The 24,938-nt window shown below is 34.0% G+C and overlaps 3 protein-coding genes across 7 annotated transcripts; 2 read left to right on the top strand and 1 right to left on the bottom strand.

The window, feature by feature from the left end:
* The first annotated feature begins 1,464 nt into the window (after nucleotides 1–1,464).
* On the top strand, nucleotides 1,465–4,961 carry LOC115959821 (PHD finger protein At1g33420). The gene is made up of 5 exons (XM_031078416.1): nucleotides 1,465–2,067; nucleotides 2,182–2,326; nucleotides 2,434–2,649; nucleotides 3,191–3,802; nucleotides 3,906–4,961. The coding sequence occupies exons 1-5, from the start codon at nucleotides 1,704–1,706 to the stop codon at nucleotides 4,759–4,761; spliced, it is 2,193 nt and encodes a 730-aa protein (XP_030934276.1). The 5' UTR covers nucleotides 1,465–1,703; the 3' UTR covers nucleotides 4,762–4,961.
* On the bottom strand, nucleotides 2,664–10,373 carry LOC115959822 (vacuolar protein sorting-associated protein 9A-like). Of its 5 annotated transcripts, none has more exons than XM_031078419.1 (7): nucleotides 9,977–10,373; nucleotides 9,735–9,882; nucleotides 9,265–9,435; nucleotides 7,855–8,034; nucleotides 6,661–6,955; nucleotides 6,031–6,269; nucleotides 2,664–3,010 (listed from the first exon to the last, which is right to left on the bottom strand). In XM_031078419.1, exons 1-6 carry the CDS (start codon nucleotides 10,108–10,110, stop codon nucleotides 6,037–6,039), a joined length of 1,161 nt encoding a protein of 386 aa, XP_030934279.1. In that variant the 5' UTR covers nucleotides 10,111–10,373; the 3' UTR covers nucleotides 2,664–3,010; nucleotides 6,031–6,036. The 5 variants fall into 5 exon arrangements, with proteins under 5 accessions (XP_030934279.1, XP_030934278.1, XP_030934280.1 ...); XM_031078418.1 differs by lacking the exon at nucleotides 2,664–3,010 and adding an exon at nucleotides 5,201–5,397 and having other exon boundaries at nucleotides 9,977–10,325; XM_031078420.1 differs by lacking the exon at nucleotides 2,664–3,010 and adding an exon at nucleotides 7,005–7,044 and having other exon boundaries at nucleotides 5,947–6,269; nucleotides 6,661–6,898; nucleotides 7,841–8,034; nucleotides 9,977–10,325.
* Nucleotides 10,374–11,435: 1,062 nt separating this feature from the next.
* On the top strand, nucleotides 11,436–20,585 carry LOC115959574 (zinc finger BED domain-containing protein RICESLEEPER 2-like). Its single transcript, XM_031078016.1, has 8 exons — nucleotides 11,436–11,640; nucleotides 12,063–14,238; nucleotides 14,348–14,811; nucleotides 15,312–15,809; nucleotides 16,751–16,897; nucleotides 18,774–18,881; nucleotides 19,227–19,292; nucleotides 20,173–20,585. Exons 2-8 carry the CDS (start codon nucleotides 12,063–12,065, stop codon nucleotides 20,194–20,196), a joined length of 3,483 nt encoding a protein of 1,160 aa, XP_030933876.1. The 5' UTR covers nucleotides 11,436–11,640; the 3' UTR covers nucleotides 20,197–20,585.
* Nucleotides 20,586–24,938: the final 4,353 nt, after the last annotated feature.

Below are 24,938 nucleotides of genomic sequence, written 5' to 3'. Positions count from 1 at the left end.
AGGGACCATTGTTGCTATCAAGAATCTACCTATCTAGTCCTTCAAACAAGAGGACAATTAGACCCGGATTAATTTGAAAAATGGGAAGTTTTCAATCATGTCAACATATCAACTTATAGTAGGAAGTCAAAAATGTGAACACTGTTGATTCTATTAGAAGCATAATCTAAAAGATTGACATTCATGAGAGGCTTAAGATGCATCTTTGGTGAATTGCTGCAAACCTTTTTTTCAATCAAGGATCAAACTAGTAGGTCCATTAATTGATCTGAATCAAATTGTCCTCTTTGTAATTCAGAGACTAAGTCATTGACCTCCTTATAATCACTTATAATCCAATATCTACTTAGTAAATACCTTGATATTGGACTCAACACACACCCGCACAATCTAATCTTATTAAATTTGCACAATTTGGGGTTATAGGATATCTAGCTATTTGTATTTTGAGCTCAAAGTCTAACCAAACAAACACATGAGAGAGAGAGAGCGAGAGAGAGAGAGAGATGAGAAAATGGGCCCATAGTTTTTTTTTTTTTTTTTTTGGTTGGATAATTGAATTGCTAGAACAAATGGGGGAGGATTCATATCTTGGTTATCTTCTGCTGGAAGACTAAGTAATAATGTCGAGCTATAAAACTTGAGAAATGAGATGATAGTTGGATTATGATTTATTATTATTATTTTAAGATAGGTAAAAAGTGGAGAAAGGGGAAGTGGGTTCGAAGTTTAAACCACAAATATAAGATAATACAAAATATGTCATTACTTTTGAAGTATCACTTGAATATTGTATTTATGGTTTAGATAAAACTTAGGCACAATATTTTAAGTGTTGTTTCTTAGGTTTGTCTTTTAAGATCCAACCATGTGACTACTTAACTAAAAAATACACTTTCATCCTATGAAAAAAAATCCACATAACATAATCTTAAAAGTGAAATTTAAAAAACAACATTTTGAATACAGTACTTAAGTCTTGCTTTTATGGTTTAATTATAATCCTAATTTGATTTAGACATCGTAGCAGACTTTATAGTTTTGAGAAAGTTTGTAAAGACAATTAATGATACAACTCTAATGTGAATAGTGGAGAAAAAAATGATAAATTTAGGTATATTAGAATTGTGAATAAAATGTGACAGCCGAAGAAATGTAGAGTTTTATGCAGTGTAAAAAAGCGGGAAAAAAAAAGACGGAGAAAAGTGGAATTTGGATCGGATATAATATATGATAGGATAAGGAGAGGATAGAGAAAACTGTAGTGTAAAAAGACGTAATTGACCCGAGATGGAGACCCAGCAGCACAATAATAATAGTAGTCAAAAAGGGTAGACAGAAAGATACAAAACTATAATGTAAAAGAAAAGAATCAGCAAAATTAAAATTGAAAAGAAGAGAGAGAAGCGACCCGCCATTATTGCCCATATTAATTTTTCCGTATATATAAAAAAAAAATAAAAATATAGCGCCCACCCCGAAGCGAAACGAAGCCCCAAATTTGAGCAAAAAGGAAGAAGAAGGAACGAAGCCCCAAATAATAAAACAAAACATAAAACAGCCCACCCACTCAGTCGGACAGAAACACACAGACTCATACTCATTCATCACTTATTATTATTATTACTATTATAGGACTGTTTATTGTTAAAATCTCTCCTCTTTTTATTGTTGTTGGTGGCAGATCTGGTAAGTTAGTGACGATGGTAGTGAACGAGAGGCCGATGAAGAGGAGGATCTTTGCCGATCTCTACGACTTCCATACCTTCCCCACCACTACCAACACCACCGAGGAGGACGAGCAGCCCTTCAGAATAAAGATGAGAGCTTTTCTGGAGAAACACGCCCACCTCACGCTCGCGCACTCCGCTGCCGTACTTCCCTCTCTCTTTACTTGGCAGCTACTGTTACGAGTTACCTCCCACAGTATCAGTCACACTACTACTACTCATACTAATAATATGCTCTCCCTCTACGTGGTCGAAGAGGATGTTACCCGCATATCATCATCATCATCATCATCTCGCAATCGCAGATCCGTTTACTGTGATCATTGCTGTGTCGCTGGTAATTTCTTTCAATTTTTAATTTTTTTTCTAGAATGAATTATTATTGGATTGTTTTTAGAATCAATGTACTAACACCCAAAAAAAAATTATATATATTTTAAAAATGAAAAAGGATGGAGTGGACACCCAGTGTGTCGTAAGCGATACCATTTGATAATACGGGCAGAGAGTGGGTGTGGGTCATTGGATGATGGATGCCAAGACCATAACAAGTCCTGTTCAAGCTGCGGAGCTCAACTCCATCTCTCCGAATCAAGGTACCTACCTGCTTGCTCTCTCTCTCTCTCTCTTTCTCAGAGAGTCAGTATAGTAACTCAGCACTCACACTCCCTTACTGTCTGTCTATCTATCTCCTTATTTACAGGTGTAGAAGTTGCAATTGTGTGATAACGGCAGATGATTTGGAAGATTGGGCGTACAATCAATTTGAAGATCACACTCATCTCCTCCATGCTGTTGTTCACTCCAACGGTTATGCCCACCTTCTTACCGTCAATGGTAGAGAAGGCGGCTCCCTTTTTCTTTCCGGACGTCACATTATGGACTTCTGGGATAGGCTCTCTACATCGCTCGCTGTCAGGTCTGCTCTGCTCTCCCATTCCATATATTCCTGTCTATACTATATTTGCAATTTTCCATCACAAACAAAACGAGAGACTGTTTGAGCCTCCAAATTGGCACTACTCTTAGTTATTGTTACCTCATATGGAACTCAAATTAAACTCATATACTGACACTCTGTTCTAGACCTAAGATAAAAGGACTTTTTTTTTAACAAGGTGCTTCCAATTTCGTATAGTGTGCTCAATATTCTGGACCTTGTTGCATATTCTCTTTTCAGCACTGTAACTCTGTGCCATCAGATTTCTATTTGATTCTAAGTTCTGCCTCTTTTCAATCCTCTACATGATTCACTTATCTGTGTAATAGTTCTCCCTTACCTGAGTCACAAACCAAAAACAAAATTGACAAACTGAACACATACACAAAACACAACCTCAAATAACAGAGCAACATGTTTCTCCCTTTTTTTCCCATTACAGTCTCCTCTTTCCCAGGTAATTATTGCATGATTGGCTTTTGACTGATTAGCGTCATTGAACTTTCATTTGTTTGATCAGGAAGGTTAGCGTGATGGATGTATCAAAAAAATATGGGATGGAGTATCGATTACTTCATTCAATCACCAAAGGTCATTCATGGTATGGTGAATGGGGTTACAAATTTGGCGCTGGAAGCTATGCTCTCACGCAGGAAGCTTACCAGAAAGCAGTAGATACAATATCCAGCATGCCCCTGTCCCCATTTCTATTCCAGGGGAGAGGACCCCGAACTCATGTGCAGGCTGTCATTGCTTTTTACCAGTCTCTATCAGACACTGAATTTGAAACAATCAAGGATCTTTTCTCCTTTTTATTAAGTATGATCCATAAAGCATGTAAGCCATTGGTGCCAACTACATCTAAGAAGCCCGAACTCAGCACCTCTAATGTCTTGTGTGCATGGACAAGGAATGATGTTGAGTGCGTGCAACAAGCTATGATGAAGGTGCTACTTGCAGCAGCTGGTGAAGCCAGCTGGGTGACAAGGCGTGCCCTTAAGGGTGCAATGTGCAAGACAGCATCTCGGGAACTTCTTGATTACAGCCTTAAGCACTTGGGAGGCAAGGTGGCAGCCAATGGATTGGTGGTTCGTTCCTGGTACAATCCCATTTCCAGTGCAGTGGAATTCAGGTAAGAGGACAAAGATTTTTTGGTTTGAGCTGCTTTTGTTGGCTTTTTTTTTGGTGTGTGTACATGGAACTGATTTTCTTCTGACTTAACATTTGATAAACAGGCTTGAGCCTTTGAGTATTGTCCACGGCAGATTTGATTTAAATTCAAACTACCCATCAGAAGAGCAAATTGTTTGTGATCTCAAGCTTCTTTATGATTCACTTCTACACCCTGAAACCATGGTCAACTTTAGACCACCAGAAATGCGGGAACATCTTATTGACTCTGCAACTAAGCTTCTTGACTGCAAGCAATTTATGAAGGACTATGAGCCTGATAGAATGGCATTAACAAACCCTTTGTCTATACAACTCTGGTGTTATGTTGAGTTCTCAGATAAGCCTAAAGATGACATAGCTGTACCCCCAGAGCTAGTTGTCTTGCCCCTGAATGCCACAGTTGCTGATCTTAAGAGTGAAGCAACGAAAACCTTTCAAGAGGTATATGCCATGTTTAAAAGGTTTCGGGTGGAGGAATTGCCGGAGTTTGGATCTTTAGATAATTCAATTACAATGAAATTTTTGGTCGGATATGGTGCATCAATTCGAGTTCAAGGAAGATGCCCTGCCAAACATGGGCTAAGCCGTTTCCGGATGGAGAGGGGAATGGAGAGCTGGACAGTTGATTGCACCTGTGGGGCTAAGGATGATGATGGTGAGAGAATGTTGGCTTGTGACACATGTGGTGTTTGGCAGCACACAAGGTGTGCTGGGATTGAAAGTTTTGAAGAGATCCCAAAAAAGTTTATTTGTATGAGATGCTTTAAATTATACAGCAAAGAATCTGAAAAGGACTCTGATTCTAACCTTGAAACTAAAGATGCTGTGTTACCCAGCACATCTTGCAGGGACAAAGCAGTAGAAACTAATGGTCCTGGAGTTACCTCTAACACGACTTTGACATTTGGTGTGCGTTGATTGTATTTTCTGTATGGTTCCATGTAAATGTATAGTTTCTTTTTGGTTTAGGATTGGTGATAAGGCCTATAATGCCTTATGGGGAGATTGTCAGATTACTTGAGGACACTACCCTTTTTTGAGTATGAGCTCATGGGCTTTTTGACTGTTTTGTTTCATATATATAAAAAGCTCAAAGAAAAGAATATTCTGTTCTATCACTTGTCAGTTGTGAACTTGCGAGTGCATATGTAGCCTTAACCAGATGGCCAATGAACATGCAAATAACAATAACCAAATTTGAACACGCAAATAACAATTACCAACACCTAGATAAAAACAATGTTAAATTTAAAATCTTCTGAACAAAATCCAGCAAGCCCATATTGAATTCAATGAGAAGAGTAGTCAAATTTGAGAGACGGAGAAAGAAAATCTAGATTTTTATTTGGGCCAAAACAATATTATATTCATGAAAATCAAGAAACTTAGAATTGAATCTGAACTTAGGAAAGAGTAAACAAATCAACATATTTTTTGAGAATCATGAAGAAAACCAAATGAGTTTTGCCAGAGGAAATTGAGAAACCCAGATAAAAAGGAGCTTCTAGCTGGAGGACATCTTGTGAGCCCATGTTACCCAACAGATTACCACAGCTGCAAAAGCATATAAAGCCATGAAATCTGAGCTTACCACCCATTTTTTATTGACAATACTACCATAGAGTATTACAAGCCCCGACATTCTTTGCAAACTCGCGAGAGAGGCTAATATCATTTTCCATGTGTATTCTCTTGGTTCAACCATGGCAGCACTGCCAGAGACGTGCCAGCCTGGTAAGCCACGGACTTCGGCTTTGGAGGAGTAGCCATGTCTAGTAGCGGCCCTCTAAGCCCAAAGCCAACCAAGTCTTTGTTTGAATGTTTTTGTAAAAATGGAGTGGATCTGTAGAGACCAACAAGCTGTGGTGGCTGGATTCGACTAGAGTGAGAGATGGGGGACTGTTTGGTTCCATGGAGAAGGTGGCCCTGTACTTGGTTTAGTGTGAACTGTAATTGACGAGTTAGCTTTAAATTGCTTCGGTGGCATTTTTAATTTTTAAATGGTGTGTATTATTCGTATTGGGCCACCTCTTATACATTGCAGGGATTGCATATTCATCAATTGTAGGTGATAAGCTCCAATGAGTTATTTAACATTGTGAATAGACTTTCAAATGACAATATCATTCTATTATTATCTAATACAAACAGCAGAGAACAAAAAAGCTGCACTAGAGAAACACTTACACGTTGTTAGTTCCCTCTTTGATGATCAATTTTTGTATTTGTTCCCTCTGGCTGTGTTAACAAAAAACTGGTTCCTTCTGAATGAGGAATTTCTGTTTTGGACATGGAAAGGTGTCTAACAACTTTGTATAGACTTGTATATTTTGTAACTACATCCTTGTACAGACTCAGCAATCTCTCCACATCCCCGACTGTCAGTTCACCGGCCTCTGCATCCATGTAAGGATAACTTGATCCACCTAATGCAATCAAAGGCATTTCAGATCTACTAGTAAAAAATATCCATGTATTCAATACTTTTGTTTTTTCCATTCCACTGAAAAATGAAACATTATAATGTTTCTATGAACTCCAGATGAGAAATTGATATATGGGGTGGAAAGTAGCAACTGCAGTAGTAATATTTATCTCATGCATCTGACATGTGCATCATCTCTCTCACATGTGGAGATGATGCATATATGCCAAATGCACAAGATACTTTCTTCTGCATCAAATAAAGGACAACAAAACAAATAGCTCAATGTAATATAGTATATCTCCTCTAGAAACAAATAATAAATAACAGATAAATATTTTTTAATCTTCCTTGGAAAAATAAGTGAGGTTTTTTAGCAGTTCGAGGGTTACCACTAGTATCTTTTTCTTTATCATGCATTCTTGTTAAAGTAGGATCTGTTTGACCTTGCAATGTGGGTGAGGCTTCTATTTGTGTCGCTCTATTGGTCTGTGTCAATCTTGCTGCTTGCATGCTCTCCTCAAACTTGATTTCATCCATGGAAAGAGATTTACCATTTAAATCAACAATAAATGTCTTGGCTGAGACAAGATTTGTGAAATAATAAGCTGCTTCTGAGACAAGTTTGGCCTGCCTCCGATACAATTGGATGAATTTGAGGTTAGAATGCAATTGTGGAGGATTGGCCTGATAATAACAAGTTCAAAAGCTTAGTAATACTATTGTAAGAACATACCTTAGTTCTTGCCACAAATAAAGAAAAATTAACATTCTTACTGCAAAAAGGACATGGACGACTTTCATCATACATATACCAACAAAAGCTGACATCAACAATAAAATACATGAAATTTTACAACTTAACTGATGACATCAATCAGAAATTGTTTTCCTACAATTTGTCAGGTGATTTCATACATGTAGGACAAACTTAGTAACAACAGTTGATGTTGAAGGACTTCCAATGTTTCATCTACAATACCAATCATTCAAATTGAAGGCTAGATCCTGAGCAAGAGCAAGAAACACCAAATACAAACCAAAATATAATTAACGGGTTCGTAAGTCCTAACTCGAAAATTACCATACCACCACAAGTAAATTAGCAACTATGCTAATTTACTTGTGGTTTCCATCCAAAATATTCAGCATTTAAATAAAAGAATTGCATCCCATGAAAAAAGAACATGTTTGCTCCATTAGATAATATCTTCATTCACGATAGTGTACTAGTTCATTTGTTTCTTTTTTATTTTTGCTGCACAAGGATAAAGGAGATCAACCACAATTATCACCATAGTTAATGGTAACAATGTTGATAACTACACAGAAGTAATCAACATGGACATTGATCAATAATGATAGTAACTTTAAGTTCCTATATTCATTTCTTTTTTACAAGTTCAATTACTTATTCATTTCAAAATAAAGAATAAAAAACAGGTTTTTGGTAAGTATGGTTCAGTGGGGCTAAAATATCTCTCATTTTAAAGATTAAACTTAGCAGATATATTATCAAACAATGTGAATAATTAAGAAACAGAACAATGATTAGCAGAAATGGCTTATTACCAAGGAGAGCTTGCCTTGATCGTAACATATATAAGAACAGGAAGAAAGTCATCTAGCCCTGCTAGGGCATGATTTTCTGACATGGATGCATTGAGCAACAAATTGTTGATGACCCTACAACAATTCATAATGCACAAAAGCTTCTCACGAGGGGCTTTGAAAGTGTTGATTTTCTGCAATTCTTTCTCTGCAAGCTGAGTAGGGAAAAAAAAGTGGAACAATTATGGGTTGTCCTTTGGAGGAAGAGGTAAGATAATTATAACTTACTGTTAATAGAAAAAGAATGAAGACTTCTACTACTTATAAAAGAAAAAATAATACACCTCAGGCACTTAAAAACCTGTTGGAAGACAAACTTCTGGGATGATTATAACTTCTTCACACCAAAAAAACTCAACAAGGAAAAGGGGGATGGGGGTTGGGGGGGCGGGGGGGGGAGAGAGATATAATACACTCCCAGAAATTGAAGGACCGAAGATCATTTGATAATATGATTTTCACCTCAAGGAAGTCTGACCAGTGAAATTTATTTTAGATAATTCTTTACAATTCTATCATAAACTACAAATAGTGAGCTATAAAATTAAAAACCTATTGTCTGTCAAGACTTTATAAAATGCCACACATAATACAAAAGATAAAATACATCAATGTAACACATTTATGCAATAGCATAAACCCTATTTTCCTGCAGACACTATAACAAGGTTTGAATTTGCCTTTACTATTGATTATTTTAATGCAAAGCAACTAACCGATTACATAAGAGTGAAACAATTTTTAAAGTTTATGTATTTATTTATTTATTTATACAGAAGCAAGTAGAACTGGGATTCTGTCTGGAAATAATGAACTTGGCTTACAATCATGATGCAGTGCAATAGCAGCAAAAAATTAAGGTTAATTTGTGAAAAATAAGATGGGTCCTACCTAATCAAAATATTAGGCTGCATGCCATTGTGTACTCATTTATTGACTATATTACTTATCTGTTAAAGGGAGCTGATATAATACATGTTTCATGGTTTTATTTGGTAGTGCTACTTTAAGAATTTTAAATTATATGTTACAACAGAGCAGCTTAATAGAGAATTAGGATTCAAATTTCTAAGCTATCCTTTTCTAAATGCTACTTGTCTTCACTAGAGCAGTCTCACTAGAATAAAATTTAATTTCTGTTATTGCTAGTTAATATATGCTTTTCCCCCTTGGTGCATCATATAATATCATGAAATGCTCAATAAATAATAGTTCACCTTAGCATCCCCATGGAACTAACAAGCTTAACATACCATGCATGAAAATATATAGCAAGAGTAGTATTAGTATCAGCAAACTAGCTAAACACACATGTTTTAAACAACAAAGGGTAAGTTAAAAATTAGACAAATTTCCCAAAACATAAATAAAGCCAGCATGCCTACCAGCCATGAAGCTTCATTGTGAAGAACTGCTGGTATATCTAAATGCTCGGGCTTCAAGAAGGTCTGCAACAAACATATTTTCTCTGAGACTTCACGATCGATCTTTGCATCCTCTGGAACAGAAGCGAATGTCCGTGAAAACAACTTTGTCATGACATACTTCTCTAAACCCTGCAGTATGCATTGTACAACATATGGCTGAATATGTAACTAAAATTTACAAATCAGGCACGCACTTGTCTACATTTACAATTCGTTTTTCCCACAAGAGAACAAGCATATTAGAGTGTATTTATTGTCAAGTGGAAAGAGATATATCGCCCTAGGCCCTAGAGATTCAAATTTCTATGATGAAAGGGCAAACTATTATCATCCTTGTGTAAAACTAAAACATACATACAATGTGTTTAATAAAAGCTTTAAAAAAAAGAGTATTTAGTGCTCTATTGCAGTTGCACAGTAGTGAGTACCTCCATTGCAGAGTCAAGTTCTTCAAAAGTAGCAGCTGCCCACAATGGGTGTTCCCTAATGGCTGCTTCCATTGACAAGTAAAAGTCTTGCACCTTTTTCCCATCATTGTCAGGGTTGGGCGTGTAGAATGAAAACGATACAATGAAGCTGGTGGGGGGGAGCAACAACATATATAAGTATAAAAGAAAGAATCTAAAAGTGAAAGAAAGGAATCAAAAATATAAAATACAAAATTAAATACCTTTTGATGGATCGGACAAGATCGAGGGAAGCTGGGTTTCGCATTCGATCAAGAAAGTCATAGAATGTGACCGACCCTCCTGATGATGTTGATGTTGATGTTGATGTTGATGAAGATGAAGGTGCTGCCTCCATTGATCCCAACTTCTTCTTCTTCTTCTTCTTATCTTCCTTTTGTTCTGTTTTTTAATTTAATTGTCCCCTCTTTTAATTCATACAAAACAATATAAAATAATATAATATGGAGAACACCTTCCATCCATATACGATGTTCGATGATATATCAATGTTCAAATTTCCGAGTTCAAAGTTCAAACCAACTATTCCCCACTTCCAAACTGTACTGCAAAAGCTCTATGAACACCCAAGACTGTTAGGTTTGCCTTTGCCACGTGACGCATCTCACTTTTTTTTTTTTTTTTAATGCTAAAATCTAAAGTACCCCCCTCATAGTTTGGGTAATTTTGATTTTATCCCTTAAAATTTTAAAATTTTAATTTGATCCCATAACATTATCTATTGTTTTGATTGTGAGCCCTTTTGTCTTTATCTCGTCTAGGTTGTCCATAAAATAAAATAAAGAAATTATTTTATTATATGTAATTTAAAATTTTTTATAGCTATTTAATTGATATAAAATAATAAAAATGACATGGCATGATTTAATGGGATCAACTAAACATATGTGATAGATTTAGGTGTTACTTAATCGACATATCAACATGAGCATGGATATAACTCATAAGGGTTCTTAGTCAAAACTATAGGTAACATTAAGAGACCAAATAAGAAATTTTAAACTTTATAGGACATAATTAAGATAACCCCAGACTTTATTGAAACATTTTATTAGCTTTTGTTGTTAATTTAAATATGATTTCATAATGATCATGGGAGAAAAGAAAGTGATTTAAACTTAAGAAATACCAACCTATATCAACTAGTGTTTCTCAACCAAAAAAAAAAAAAACATATATCAACTAGTTGAACTAAAAAGAAAATGCAATTTATTAAATAATAATAAGGTGATGGTTAAAATTAAAAATTTAGAAATAATCTTTTTTTTCTTTTGTTTTTGGGAAAGGAGTAAGTGATGAACTTAAATTCATCGGAATTAAAAAAAATAATAATAACAATTTTAAACTTTTAACACTTAACTTGGGACACTTTTTATTTATTTATAAAAAGATTATAATTTTTATTTTATTAAGAAGAAAATAAAAACAATATATCTTGAGTCACTACAGACTCAATCATATGAGTATATACATGTGTATATTCTATAGAATTCATCTTTGACTGCAAGATAAATATTTCATATTAAAATCATCCAATTTATAGGAAATTTTTATAAATGAAAATGAAAGTTTTATAAATTGAAATAATTTTGTTTAATATAAACAATAAAACATAAAGCAAACAATATTGACCATGTTGTAATTTGCTTATTTATAAAACTAGTGGTCCAATCCGGTCTGGTCCAGTCCAGTGCTAAGTGCTAGCTCAAACTCAGACGACTCTCACTCACTCTACTGTCTACTGTCTCCCCTTTCACTTCTACTCTCTCTCTTCGATCAATCTCTCCAATCTGTCTCCTCCTCTAGGGTTTGCAGTCTCATCAAAGTCCAAATCTATGTGAAGAAGTCTGAAATTTTCTGAAGAGAGGTATGTTTCGAAATTTTTATAGGGTTTGAAATTTTGTTCTAGCTAGTCCATTATTTAGTTCTTTTGTTTGCTTTTTATATTTTCTTCGAGGTTTTCATTGTTTGTGAATAAATAAATAGTAAGAAATTGAGAAATTAATAGTTCGTTTTCGTCGGCTGTATTCTAAGAACAGTAACTCTGAGATAGTAAGTAAGAAATTGAGAATTTCACAGGGAATTTGCTCCTAGAGTATGTGCTGGTCTAAATTTGATTACTTAAATATTTTGTTTTTCAAGTTTTGACATTTATAAATGAATGCTTAAGAAAATGATAATCTATTATTCATGGGCTCAAAATTTCTTTTATAAATGAATGCTTAAGAATGTATGTATTGTTTGTAAATATCAGTGTTCTCTAAAATTTAATTTTTGTTTTGTTTTTAGATGACTGATGCAAGCCCCATGCGCATTGATGGGAGCACCACTGGCCATGGTGATAGTGGTGGAAATACAACAGCTGATACGTCATCACAAGGGAACCAAGGCCTTACTACTCCATGCCCACCCAATGTGAGTACTACTGCTGAAGCTGCTACTAAGGGTAGAAAAAGATCTTGGGTTTGGGAACATTTTACTATGGTTGGAGGTGGAGATTCTAAAAAAGCAAGAGCGGCTTGTAAGTATTGTGGGACTGATTATGCAGCTACTAGCGCAAATGGGACAAAAAACTTGATTGCACACATTTTAAAGCAATGCAAGAAATACCCAAATAGCATAGGTAAGAGCCAAAGCACCCTAGCATTTGAATTTACTACTGATGGAGGTAGTGGTGATCTTTTTGCAGTACCTTTTAGTGTTGAGGATTGTAGGCGAGCATTAGTTGAGATGGTGATCCTAGATGAGCTTCCATTTAGGATTGTGGAGGGTGAAGGTTTTAAGAGATTTATGCGTGTAGTTTGTCCCAAGTGGACTACAAATAAAATACCAAGTCGGATGGCAATTGCAAGAGATTGTTTCAATGTCTTTTTGAGGGAAAAGAAGAAGCTAGGGAAAGCTCTTAGGGGCCAAAGAATTTGCCTTACCACAGATACTTGGACATCTGTGCAAAATTTAAACTATATGTGTCTGACGGTACACTTTATTGATGACAATTGGACATTGCACAAAAGAATAATCAATTTTTGTGTAGTGGACAACCACAAAGGTGTCACACTTGGAAGGGCAGTCGAATCGTGTTTGTTTCAATGGAAGCTGAAGAAGATTCTTACTCTTACTGTTGACAATGCAAGTTCCAATAGTAGTTTGATTGAGTTCTTGAAGGATAAGACGAAAGAAAAGAAGGATACTCTTTTAGAAAATGAGTTCTTGCATGTCAGATGTTATGCTCATATTTTGAATCTTATAGTTCATGAGGGGTTAAAAGAACTGGATGAGTCGATAGCAAAGATAAGGAATGTTGTGAGGTATGTAAGATCTTCACCACAAAGGTGGAGTAAACTTCAGGCATGTGCGGAGAGGGAGACAATATCAAGTAAAAGTCAACCTTGCCTAGATGTACCAACAAGGTGGGACTTTACTTACATGATGTTGGATAAGGCCCAAAAATTTCAAAAGGCGTTTGAAAGATTGGAGGAGGTCGACAAGAATTTCCTCCCTACTTTGAGAGAGGGGGAGGAGGACGAAGATGGTGATGATGGAAATTGTGGGCAAAGTAAGAAAGGTAAGAACGTTTTTGGGCCTCCGGAGAGGGAAGATTGGATCAAAGTTAGGTTGTTTGTGAAGTTCCTTCAACTTTTTTATGATGCTGCATTGCGGTTTTCAGGCTCCAAGGCTGTTACTGCAAACCAATTTGTTCCAGAATTGATGTTGATTCGAGATACAATCGAAGAGGAGTGTTTAAATGAGAATGAGTCATTGAAGAAAATGGCGATGGATATGAAATCAAAATTTAATAAATATTGGGAGAATCTTGACAATCAAAATTTATTGTTGTATGTTGCAGTTGTTCTTGATCCTCGATACAAATTGCGATATGTTCATTTTGCTTTTAAGGGACTCTATCATGATATTTCTAAGGTGGATGAGAAGACAGAACAAGTGAAAGATGCTTTGGTTCGAATGTATGAAGCATACCTGAAAAATGAGAAGGGAAGGGATGCACAAAATAATATGTCTACACAATTGTCGCAGGGGTCAAGTGGAAGTAGTAGCAGTGGGCCTTTGAGTGTGAGACGATCTTTGAGGATGGCTCAATTTATGAGAGAAATTGAGGAGGAGAATTCTTTAGAGAAGAAGTCTGAGGTGGAAAGGTATTTAGAAGAGGGTTTGGCAAAACTTGATGGATATTTTGATATATTGAATTGGTGGAAGGCTAATTCTTGTAGATTTCCTGTGCTTTCCTTGGTTGCTCGTCATGTTCTTGCAATCCCTGTATCAACTGTAGCTTCTGAATCTGCATTTAGCATAGAAGGCCGTGTGCTTGATCCTTTTCGCAGCTCTTTGTCTCCTAGGATGGTTGAGGGCCTCCTTTGTGCGCAAGATTGGCTTCGTTCTTCTTCTACTCCAATAAGCCTTCAAAAGGCACTGGAAGATGTTGAGGAATTTGAAAAGCTTGACTCAGGTATACATTGATTTTTTTTTCTTTTCCTGTATTATTTTGTATAAGTAATTTCTCTTCTTAGAGCTTTTTTGAGTTTTTATACTAAACAAATTTGTTTATGTTTTTTAAGAACTTGGTGAACTTACGATTGCGGATGAAGAAAATCCTAATGCATCACTAGTAAAACAACAGCAGCAGCAGCAGCAACAACAAGAAGTACCAACGCTAACATGGCCAGAGAATAGCGAGCTTGATCTTGATTGGATCAAGAATCTGATATCGACCTTTGACTGGTCTTCCAAGAATCTACCACCCTCGGAATTCCAGTCAGTACTTCCAGTTCAAGTCTTTGATACTCTGATTCTTGCCGCATCGAAGATCCTCCACGAGGAACCTAATTGTCTCACAATTGATCCTGACAAGTCGAGCACTGCCGTTGTTGTCGGTGACATTCATGGCCAAATGCATGATCTCATCTTTCTATTGAAACAAGCTGGGTTTCCTTCTCAAAATCAATTCTTTGTATTCAATGGTAATTATGTCAATCATGGAGCTTGGGGCCTTGAGACTTTTCTTCTCTTGTTGGCCTGGAAGGTATTTCATTTCTCTCTTATTAATCAAAATTCCAACTTTACTTTGTTACAGTTTCAGCAAGTTTTGGACTTTTTTTTTTTTTTAATTTCAATCATAATCTTCTTGTAAGCTACTTTGTATTTGTTAGAGATGTATGGTTTTAGTTAAAACAAGCTATACATAAATTCATTTATTATGCTGTTAAAACCCACCAATCACATTCACCAACATGTCAGTTTGTTAGTTTGTAAACCCTGTGTATTAAAAATTAGTGTAGCCTTAGCATTTTCCATTCTCAAATAATAGCATCTTCTACGATATTTAGCACACATATAGCTTGTTTTTGTTAAAGCTATAAATTTCTAATTATTGATTAAATTGGGGTTAAGGCCGCCTACCAATTACTTCTCAGGATCTGTAAAAGTGAGAGTTTTGTACATTAGATATGATTTTTTTTTCTTCTTAAATTATTGTTTAGTAATTGATGAATTTATGCTGTTATGGGATGATATTCTGGCTAGGTCTTTATGCCAGATAGAGTATTTCTTCTCCGTGGAAATCATGAATCCAAGTATTGCACCTCTGTTTATGGCTTTGAGAAGGAGGTGCTGACAAAATATGGAGAGAAAGGTGAGCATGTGTATCAGAAATGTTTGGGGTGCTTCGAAGGGCTTCCTTTGGCCTCTGTTATAGCGGGATGTGTATTTACCGCTCATGGAGGGCTTTTCCGCAGCATACCTTTGACCCAATCAAAGACATCGAAAGGGAAGAAGAAGAGTCGTAAACTAAGTTCCAACTCTGAGCCCGAGTCATTATCTCTTGGTTCTTTGGAGGAATTATCTAGAGCTCGAAGGTTTGTTCTTGATCCTCCAGTTGAAGGCTTAAATCTGATTCCTGGTGATGTGCTATGGTCAGACCCATCAATGACTCTTGGTCTTTCTCTGAATAAAGAGCGAAACATTGGACTATTGTGGGGTCCTGATTGCACTGAAGACTTCCTCAAAAAGTTCAATCTAAAGGTTATTTCAAAAAACCGTTTTAATTGGAGCTGATATGGCTATCTTGTGATATTGTTCATAATGGGCATGGTTTATTTTCTGGTAATCTCTAATTGCTTAATGGAAAATTTCAGCCTAACTATATATATATATATATATATATATTAATTGATTTATTGCACATAAGATTAAATTTTGAATAAATGTGGTTATCTTTTGTGTCATTTTGATATTCAAAATCTATGAAAATATATATTTCATGTTTGCATTCATATATGTCATTTAATAAAGATATTATATACATCTTATTATCATTATTGTTCCTTTTCCATATAAATGTAATGAAGTAGCTGACAGTTGTGCTTTTCTTGACTCATACTTTCCCTTTTTATTAAGTAGCTAGTTTTAAATATGGGTTTATTTTTTACTTTTATTTTTTGTTATCGCTACTGAAGTTTACCATCTTAACCGATACTTTTTTCAACTTCTGACTTGAAGTAAAAAGACAACATAACTTTTTTTTTCTTTTTCTGGACAATACAATATAACTCTTTAATGGCTTTCTTTTGATATGTAAATAAAACTCCCACCAATATGGGATTGAACACTATCCTCATGCTATACTCCTTATTCTTATGGGGGGAGGAGATGCCATTTGGTCCATGGTCCATTGGCAGCTCCTTTAATAGTTGTGTATGGTCAGGGAGTTCTATTTGATGGTTATAACTTATAAGCAAAATATGGTTTTGCGGTCCGTCTTGCTTACTCTAAATGAAACCGCCTGTTGCTGTTGAAAGTGGATCAACATACGACACTCCATAGTAAAACCATTTATACAGTTTCTCTGCACTTGTTTGTGTTTATTTGTTAACTTATTTGTTGGTGTTAATCTTTTATGGAAACATGCTGGCTTTTAATTTTCAAACTAATATTGTGGTTATCATTTGTTGATTTCATCCCAGTTAATCATCAGATCACATGAAGGCCCTGATGTGAGGGAAAAGAGGACTGGTTTTGGAGGAATGGATGAAGGATATACCATTGATCATGTTGTGGAGTCAGGGAAGCTGATCACTGTGTTTAGTGCTCCAGACTACCCGCAGTTTCAGGTTTCTATAGGCTCCTCTCTTTTTAGATTTGTTGCTTCCACGTGTTTTTTCATGCTTATATCTATATGAATTTCTTCTTGTATGCTTTTACCTAAAGAAATATTTGAATGCGTTCTATAACATTTAGAATGAGTTTTTTTTTTTTTTTTTTCCTTATTGTATTGGAAACTAGTTACTATTACAATTTATTAAATAAGAGGAAAATATTTTGAAATGGGAATAATTACTTTTCATGAACAGTCAATCTTCATCAATATATAGTAATAATGATGGATTGGGGTTCAAGTGATAATCTAGTGATAATAGCAGTCTTTGTAGTGCCCCATGTCTTTGGGTTGAATCCCCCCTTGACACTCCCCTTTTCCCACTATCTACTTATAAAAAAAAGGATTAATGATGGAATGTTCCTTCAAAATTTCATGGATTTGCTCATTTTGATGAAACTTCAGAACTCTAGACATTCACACTTAATGAGGTCTCATTCTGTGAGCTCGCACACATATACGCACAAGCATTTATTTTTTTAATATTTTTGATAGGTATACACACATGCATTTCTTAGTTTGATTTAAATGCTATTTTCTAGATTGTTTTATCAGAGTTACATTTTTAAAAAAAAAAATAGTTAGAAAGAAATTTTGTCGGAGTTGTATTTATTTTTTCATAAGGTAAGAAAGAAATTTTATTAACTAATAACCATACCATAGAAGGGATTAGCCCAAGTACATAGATAAGATGCTAAAAAGATCATATAAACATTTCAAAAGTCAACAAACTCAAGCAAGTTAGAAAAAGAGCGGTCACTAGCAGCAGCCATCTGGTTATACCTGGAGGGTAAAAATAACATCTTCATCTCCACTGTGGATCATTCAATTACTTGGGCTGTGCCCTTTTCATGCAATACTTATTTATCAAAAGCAAAAAAAAAAAAAAAGAGAGGATGTTGTCCTCAACAAATAGTCCACATTATGTAAGAAGGTATTGCATGCCAAATAGCTGCACTTTGATGCCTTCCAAACCGCCCCTTCTAGCGTGCCAACAAATCAACCACACTCTTAGGCATAACCTAAAACACCCGAAATAAGGCCAGAGACTGTTATTTGTGACCAATATCACAATGTAGAAGCAAACGATCTATGCAATCCCCGTTTTTCTTGCACATACACCACTTATCCACTACAACCATATTCCTCTTTTTTTTAATCATCCAACGTGAAAATCTTTCCTAGTGCAACTATCCATGTAAAAAAGTTCACTTTAGCTTAAAATGACAGCTTGGTTTCACTGCCAAATTGTGTAGTATGTACAACTATTTAAAGCCTCACTTTATTAGGTAAAACTATACTTTGACACAACTTGTTTTTTGAACAAATTATCCAATGGTAATAAGCTCATCTAAGCATGTTCTTAAGTGTTTTAAATTCTGAAGGTGTTAAATTTGTTTCTTTTCAAAAGCTAAAAGATACTCCTTCCTTAAATAGGTAACAGTAACATATGTGGCCATACTTTGTGTTGTGATTGTAAGCGAATCATTGTAATTGGAAATATTTAGTAAACATTCAACATAGCAGAAGAAAGAACCTTAAACTGCTTCTGTGCACATTATGTTCATTGATGGAGAAGGTAAAAACAATCATTTGTAAGAACAGTTATGGGTCTTGCACCAGATTAACCCTAATTTCATTTTTTATTTAAGAGTTGATGCTAAAGAATTTCCATCTCTAAATAGGAAGTATGGATTTATGCCACTGTTGAAGAATGTTTTCTGATTTTGTTTAATTAACCTTGTGTTTTAATTACTGAATTTAAATCTTTTCATATTGTTTGCTGCATCATCTGTAATCTTTCCTGATAAAATGTCTTGTATGCCATGCAGGCAACAGAGGAAAGATACAAAAATAAAGGGGCGTACATTGTTCTGGAACCCCCTAATTTTGATAATCCAAATTTTTACAGCTTTGAAGCAATCGCTCCAAGACCACAGGTATTTAATAACACTCATTTTTAATTGGAAAAAAATGATGATTATTTTCAGGTTTTATACAAATTTTCTGAGAGTCTGAGGATAATCAAAGCGGCAAGCTCCATCATAATCGCGGGTGCTTTTGCTTTTGTATTTCCTTTTTTTTTTTTTTTTTTTTTTTTTTGATAGGTAAACGTAAAATATTATTAAAAATTGTAGCCAACCTGAGTACATTGGGATGTACTGTGGGAGCAAATGCTTTTGTATTTCATATTTGCTAGTTTGTTTTATGCAAGTTATGACTATATCAGAGCTACACTTTCTTTTTATTTTATTTTGTTGGTGACTGTTTCTTAATGGATGCAGGTGAATCCCTATTATGACTATGTAAATGTGATTGACTCTAATAAAGAATTGGACCTGGCATCAATGGTAATTACTCCTGAAGGTTCATAATCACTTGCTGCATATGAAATTCATTATTTTGAATTGTGCATGTATTTTCTCCATGATTTTGTTGCATTTTAGCTATTTATGTGAGAGATTTCTTTCCCTCTAGCTGTTCTTTTCAAATCTAAAATTATGTCTTGAGCTTAGACGGAGCAGTTATGGTAGAATAAGAGGTAGAAATACTTCTTTTTTTTTTTTCCTGGGATAAGTTAGGGAGAAATACATACTTTTAAGATATCAATTGTCCCTATTTTTTTTTTTTTTCCCTCGTGATACTAGTTTTGTTTTCAGCCAACCCCAAATTTTGAAACTAAGGCTGGGCTGTTTTGTATACTTGTTTTCATATATGAAAAATTAGATCATTGGAGTGCTCGTTAAATGTTGATAATTAGCCACTCCATTCCTTTAAAAATGCCATGTTAGATAATTTTTGAATTTTAGCTCGTTGGGTTTACAACAGTTTTGCGAAGCTCTCTCAACCTAAGGTATCCAAGTCTCATTGTGAGGAGCCCCATTACTGTCTTGCATCCTTCTTTTTTCCCCCTACCTGTCTTAGTCCACTATGACCATTAATGGTATGGTACAAGCCATTAGAAACTTATCTGGTCTGACATTCTATGACAAAATGAAATCGAGAATAAATAATCTTTACTCATCTCTGGTACCAAAATGGAGTTGCTCAAGTTTAAGGCTTCTTGGAGTTAGTATTTTAAATAGGTAATCGGTATTATGTATTGTTGAAGCAGAACCTTGGGGGAGTTTAGAATTAACTGTGTGGAACTAGATGCAGAACTATAGTTTTACTTCTTAACAATCATTCTCTGAATAATCTTATGATGGAGCCGCTGCTCAATGGTTGCAGGATCCTATTGAGGAACTTCCATAGGTTGACAATCAAACACAGCTACAAGTAGGCGAATCAGTGTTCTGATGCACTGGCTAAGTTTGGCACTAGCCAATCTACTGACTATGTTATTTTTGATAGCCCACCACTTGTGGTGGAAAATTTGGTGGCTTTTGATAAATCCGAGCTATTTATAATAGATTTATTTGCAGTTAATATATTTGCACTGTCGTATTATCATTATATGATATTTTGGATGATACTTCCCAAGCTAGTATCCGATATGTAGATGTAAAAAATTAAAAATGATTTGGTCATGTTCAATGTCTTAGGAGTTCATGGATTTAAGTATATGAGTTGGGTTCAAGTTGTATATGGAGTAAAATTTATGAGTGTACATCACTTAATAACTTTTTACTGGATTCTTCAAATTTATTGTTAGATTGCATTATCTCATTTCAAATTATACGTGGTGTATTTTTTATTATCAATGTTGCACTAATGGTACACTCATGGTCGCTTCAGAAGCTTATAAACCATGAGTGGGAGGGTTACTTAGGCGATGTGGGACTCGGGTGAGCCTAGGTGTCAATCACTTCATGGCAAAAATCCTGGAGCTCCCACCCCTTCGTGACAAAACTGTGAGGGACTGGCTCCCCAAAGGGTCCGACTAGTGTTATCTAACAATTGACTCATCAAAAATCACATCCTATATATATATATATATATATATATATAGGATGTGATTTTTGATGAGTCAATTGTTAGATAACACTAGTCGCAGGTCCACGTTTAGAGATAACCTACTACTTAGCTTTAAAGCTCTAATTAGTTTAGAGATAAAATGCCATCTAACCCACTTTAAGGTGTCTAATGAAGACATGAAGAGAAATGTTATATTCACAACTAATTTTAAGTAGTAGGTTGTTACGAGTTGTTATTAGTGAGACAAAAAAGTAATTTTAATGAAAAATTCAAATTATAATCAATTATAATTTATCACCTATGATTTGTTTGTGAAAATATTGTAGACGTAGTATTTCTCAAACATTAAAATATTGTCATATAAAAAGCTTGACGCCCAATTTGCATCTTATACCAAAAGTGAAAAGTAATTACCCATTAAAATGAAACTATACCTAAAATTTATCCAATGTTATATGTATTTACATTTTTTTTTTCTTTTCAAGAAAAAACCCAAATCTCACATTAAATGATCTAATATTGTAGATTCTAAATTCATGCACGATCCTATTCATAAGAATTGTGCATTAAGGGTTTGTTTGAGATTCGTTTATTTTGTTGAAACTGAAATTTTTTTGCTGAAAGTACTGTAGATAAAGGTAAAAGTTAGCTGAAATAGTACAGTAGAACCCATGAATAATACCAAAAAGTGCAGTGAGACCCATAAATAATAGCAAAAATAAGCTGAATAGTAAAATAAATTGACAAAAATAAGTGTTGTCAAACGCACATTAAGTGACCCATTCCTAAGACGGATTTTTTTTTTCAAAATAACAGCCTCAAATGACAACCCAGAAAACACAAACAGACCAACCTAGAAAATAAAAAAACACAAATTCAAAACAAAAAAATATTCCACCAGAGACAGACCAACCCAGAAAACATAGAAAACAAATCAAGAGACAAACCAAATTAGAAAACACAGAAAACAGACCTTTGGTGCCAAGATCAACAAACCCAAGCCGCTCCAAGTGTCGAGATCGTGATTTTTGGGTTTGAGAATTTGAGAAATGGGTTTGGATGTTTGAGGAAGGAGAAGAAGAGGGAAGAAAGCTAGAGAAGGAAGAATTGTCTTGGATTTTTGGGGCTTGATTGAAAAAAAAAAAAAAAAAAAAAAAAAAAGAATGAAGGAAGAAGATATTGTAGAGGAAATTAAGTCTAAAAAACTCGAGTACCACATGGATTTTAAGTCCACCTCAACTTTGCCAGCACACAGAAATCGAGTCCAAGAAACTCGATTTGCTATAGGAACTCGAGTCTAAGAAAGTCGAGATGCTAGTTTCTTAAATAGTTTGGAAACGTTGCTAACTAACAAATTTGTTAGCAAAATGGTGTTATTTTGCAAAAATATCCTTCCTAAGACTTAGCAAAATTGGACTTGGGTTTGTTAATTCGTCCAAACCTAAACAAAAAGACATTATATGGGTAATAAGAACAACAACCTGTTTTATCTTGATAAGTTGTTCTTTACCTACTTTTGACTTGACTTGGTTAGGTCGAACTTGTTCCCCAGCATGATCCACCCTACTCTATTCAAATTTCTCTCTGTCCAAAGAGGTGAAGGGGTGAGGATCAGTTTTGCTTGTCTCACCCCTACCCAAATGTGTATATATACAATCCCCAAAACACTTTCTTTTCTCCATGTTCTGTTTCAACTCCATCATTAATGTCAAAGCCTCCATATTAGGGATAAAAAAATACCTCCAACCTGACATATTTAAATAGATTTCACAATTTAAAAGAAACAATTCCCTAACAAGATTACCACTACTTAGCAAAATATTTACTATTTAGCAATATACCATTGTTTGCAAAATACTTAGCAATCTACCACATTTTTGAAACTCGAGTTTGCTGTGTAACTCGAGTTTTAGAAACTCGAGTTCTTTGAAAAAAATAGCCTTCAAGTTTGTCGTGCTATTTTTTATGGAACTCGAGTTACATAAAAAAATGGTGGCTATTTTCCATGGAACCTGAGTTTGTGAAACTCAAGTTACATGGAAAAACTTAAGTTTCACAAACTCAAGTTTTAAAAAAAGTGGCAGACCCTAATTATTTCGCAAACAATAGTAGATCCATACATATTTTGTCAAATAGTGGTACTTGGCTATTTTGGTTTATTTCTACTTGCTAGTTGAAAATCCTAGAGCCCTTCTCCCTCTTAAAAGTGTTGTCGCTAGAGAGTTTGCCAGAATATGACAAATTTTCATCAAAAAAGTTTATTTGAGCTCTAAAACACCATAAATCAAGAATTAACGAAATGCTAAGCAATCTTGATTTTATAGACAAAAATATTTGTGATATACTGGTCAAAGATGTGCTCATAGCTAACCTATCAATTGCCATGTTCGTAATCTATATTTTATATATATATCTAAAAGCTAAAACGTAGCATTTATTGTTACTATGCTACAGTTAAGCCACATTGGCATTCACGTTATTACCCTATTTCTTTATAATTTTTTATAATTCTTTTTAACATTTACTCATTTTTAAAATATTTACACTTTCTCCCATCCATATCTTTTCATCTCCCCACTACCCTTTACATTAATATCACTCTTCATCTTTCCCTTATTTTGTCTCTTCTTATTCACATTATTTTACTATAAATTTGTCACTCTCTTCCATTCTTTGTATAGTTTTCCGTCACAAAAACAAAGGTTTTCTCTCTCTCTCTCTCTCTTGATTTATTTATTTTTATTTTTCTTGCATTTCTGCTTTAGGTTGATAAATTTTTGTATTATTTAGAACTCTACTTTTGGTTGATGCGATTTAATTTTGTATTTTAAGTTTTTTTTTTTTTTTTTTGGTTCTCCTTGATTGTTGATCTACTCTAATCAATTATTTTTTTTTAAGAAATAATCCTAATATATTAATTTAGTACAATAACAACCTCCATATCTAATAATTGTTAACTATGTTTTAATTTTAATCTTCTATCATGAAGAAATGTGGAAAATACTCAAATTGAAGGAATTCCTTTACAATTCAATATAAGTTAGAGTAAAAGCAATTAAGTATTAATTTAAAATTGGGGGTCTAAATAAGTATTAGCGTTTTCACACTAATTGAGCTTTCAGAATTAAATATAGTATATAAAAATATAATATTATTCTATTACATAGCATGATTTGGATAATTTGGTTTTTTTTTTTTTTTTTTTTTTTTTTTTTTTTTTAAATTGTTTTTTTTTTTTTTTTTGGTTTTCTTTGATTGTTAAATTTTATCCTATTGTGTTATAAAGAATTAAATATAGCATATAAAATATAATATTATTATATTACATAATACATAGCATGATTTAGATAATTTGGTATTTATTTTATTACACATCATGATTTTTTATAGTGCTTAATTTAGATGTTAAACTATGAGACTTTACTAATTTTTGTTTATTTTTTAATCCTTTGTGGTGGAAAAAGTACTCTTAATAGTTGTATTAGAAGTACTCTATAATGCCATTTATTTAGAGAAAAACAAAGGTTAGCTAAACCAAAAATAATCAAATGGATGACAAATTTTATCTTTTGCAATTTTACTTTAAATGTTATTATTATTTTATAACAATGCATATATAGAAATTTATTTCTTAGATTTTGCTAATAATTCTTTATTTGATAATATGTTTTGGGTGGATGAAATTACAATTTTTGCAAAGAAAATAACCTTAATAGATTATCAACAACAAATTGTTTTTTTCTAATTGGTCCAATTAATCATTGTTAAGTTTATTAATTTTTTTAGTTACATTTTTTGGTGTTTTGGATTGTAGGCAGAACAAATAAGGTTTGAGAAAGTTTGTTTAAAACTAAAAGAATAATTTCCAAATTTTATATTCTTTTTAATGATTCACAAAATGTTATATATAACTTTTATTAAAAATGAATATTTTCGTTAACTTGCCTTTTGAATTTTTGAAAAAAATGATATTATTTTCATTTTGGAACGAAAAAATTTATATTTATGATTGTTCTTATTTACATTTATAATTTTTCTTATAATAAATAAAAATATGATTATGAAATACATTATTCTTT

Source organism: Quercus lobata, chromosome 9 (genome assembly GCF_001633185.2).
Source record: "Quercus lobata isolate SW786 chromosome 9, ValleyOak3.0 Primary Assembly, whole genome shotgun sequence".
Lineage (NCBI taxonomy): Eukaryota > Viridiplantae > Streptophyta > Magnoliopsida > Fagales > Fagaceae > Quercus > Quercus lobata.
Note: the sequence above shows the minus strand (reverse complement) of the source record. Positions and strands in the feature narration are given on the sequence as shown.

Bases quoted from the DNA above. Each gene is read 5' to 3' on its own strand.
- LOC115959821 (XM_031078416.1), top strand. From the start codon at position 1,704: ATGGTAGTGAACGAGAGGCCGATGAAGAGGAGGATCTTTGCCGATCTC. The intron at 2,327-2,433 runs GTACCTACCTGC...CCTTATTTACAG, and splicing joins CTCCATCTCTCCGAATCAAG to GTGTAGAAGTTGCAATTGTG. The intron at 3,803-3,905 runs GTAAGAGGACAA...TTTGATAAACAG, and splicing joins TCCAGTGCAGTGGAATTCAG to GCTTGAGCCTTTGAGTATTG.
- LOC115959822 (XM_031078419.1), bottom strand. From the start codon at position 10,110: ATGGAGGCAGCACCTTCATCTTCATCAACATCAACATCAACATCAACA. The intron at 9,883-9,976 runs GTATTTAATTTT...CCCCCCCACCAG, and splicing joins CTTGTCCGATCCATCAAAAG to CTTCATTGTATCGTTTTCAT. The intron at 9,436-9,734 runs GTACTCACTACT...TGCATACTGCAG, and splicing joins AACTTGACTCTGCAATGGAG to GGTTTAGAGAAGTATGTCAT.
- LOC115959574 (XM_031078016.1), top strand. From the start codon at position 12,063: ATGACTGATGCAAGCCCCATGCGCATTGATGGGAGCACCACTGGCCAT. The intron at 14,239-14,347 runs GTATACATTGAT...ATGTTTTTTAAG, and splicing joins ATTTGAAAAGCTTGACTCAG to AACTTGGTGAACTTACGATT. The intron at 14,812-15,311 runs GTATTTCATTTC...TATTCTGGCTAG, and splicing joins TTCTCTTGTTGGCCTGGAAG to GTCTTTATGCCAGATAGAGT.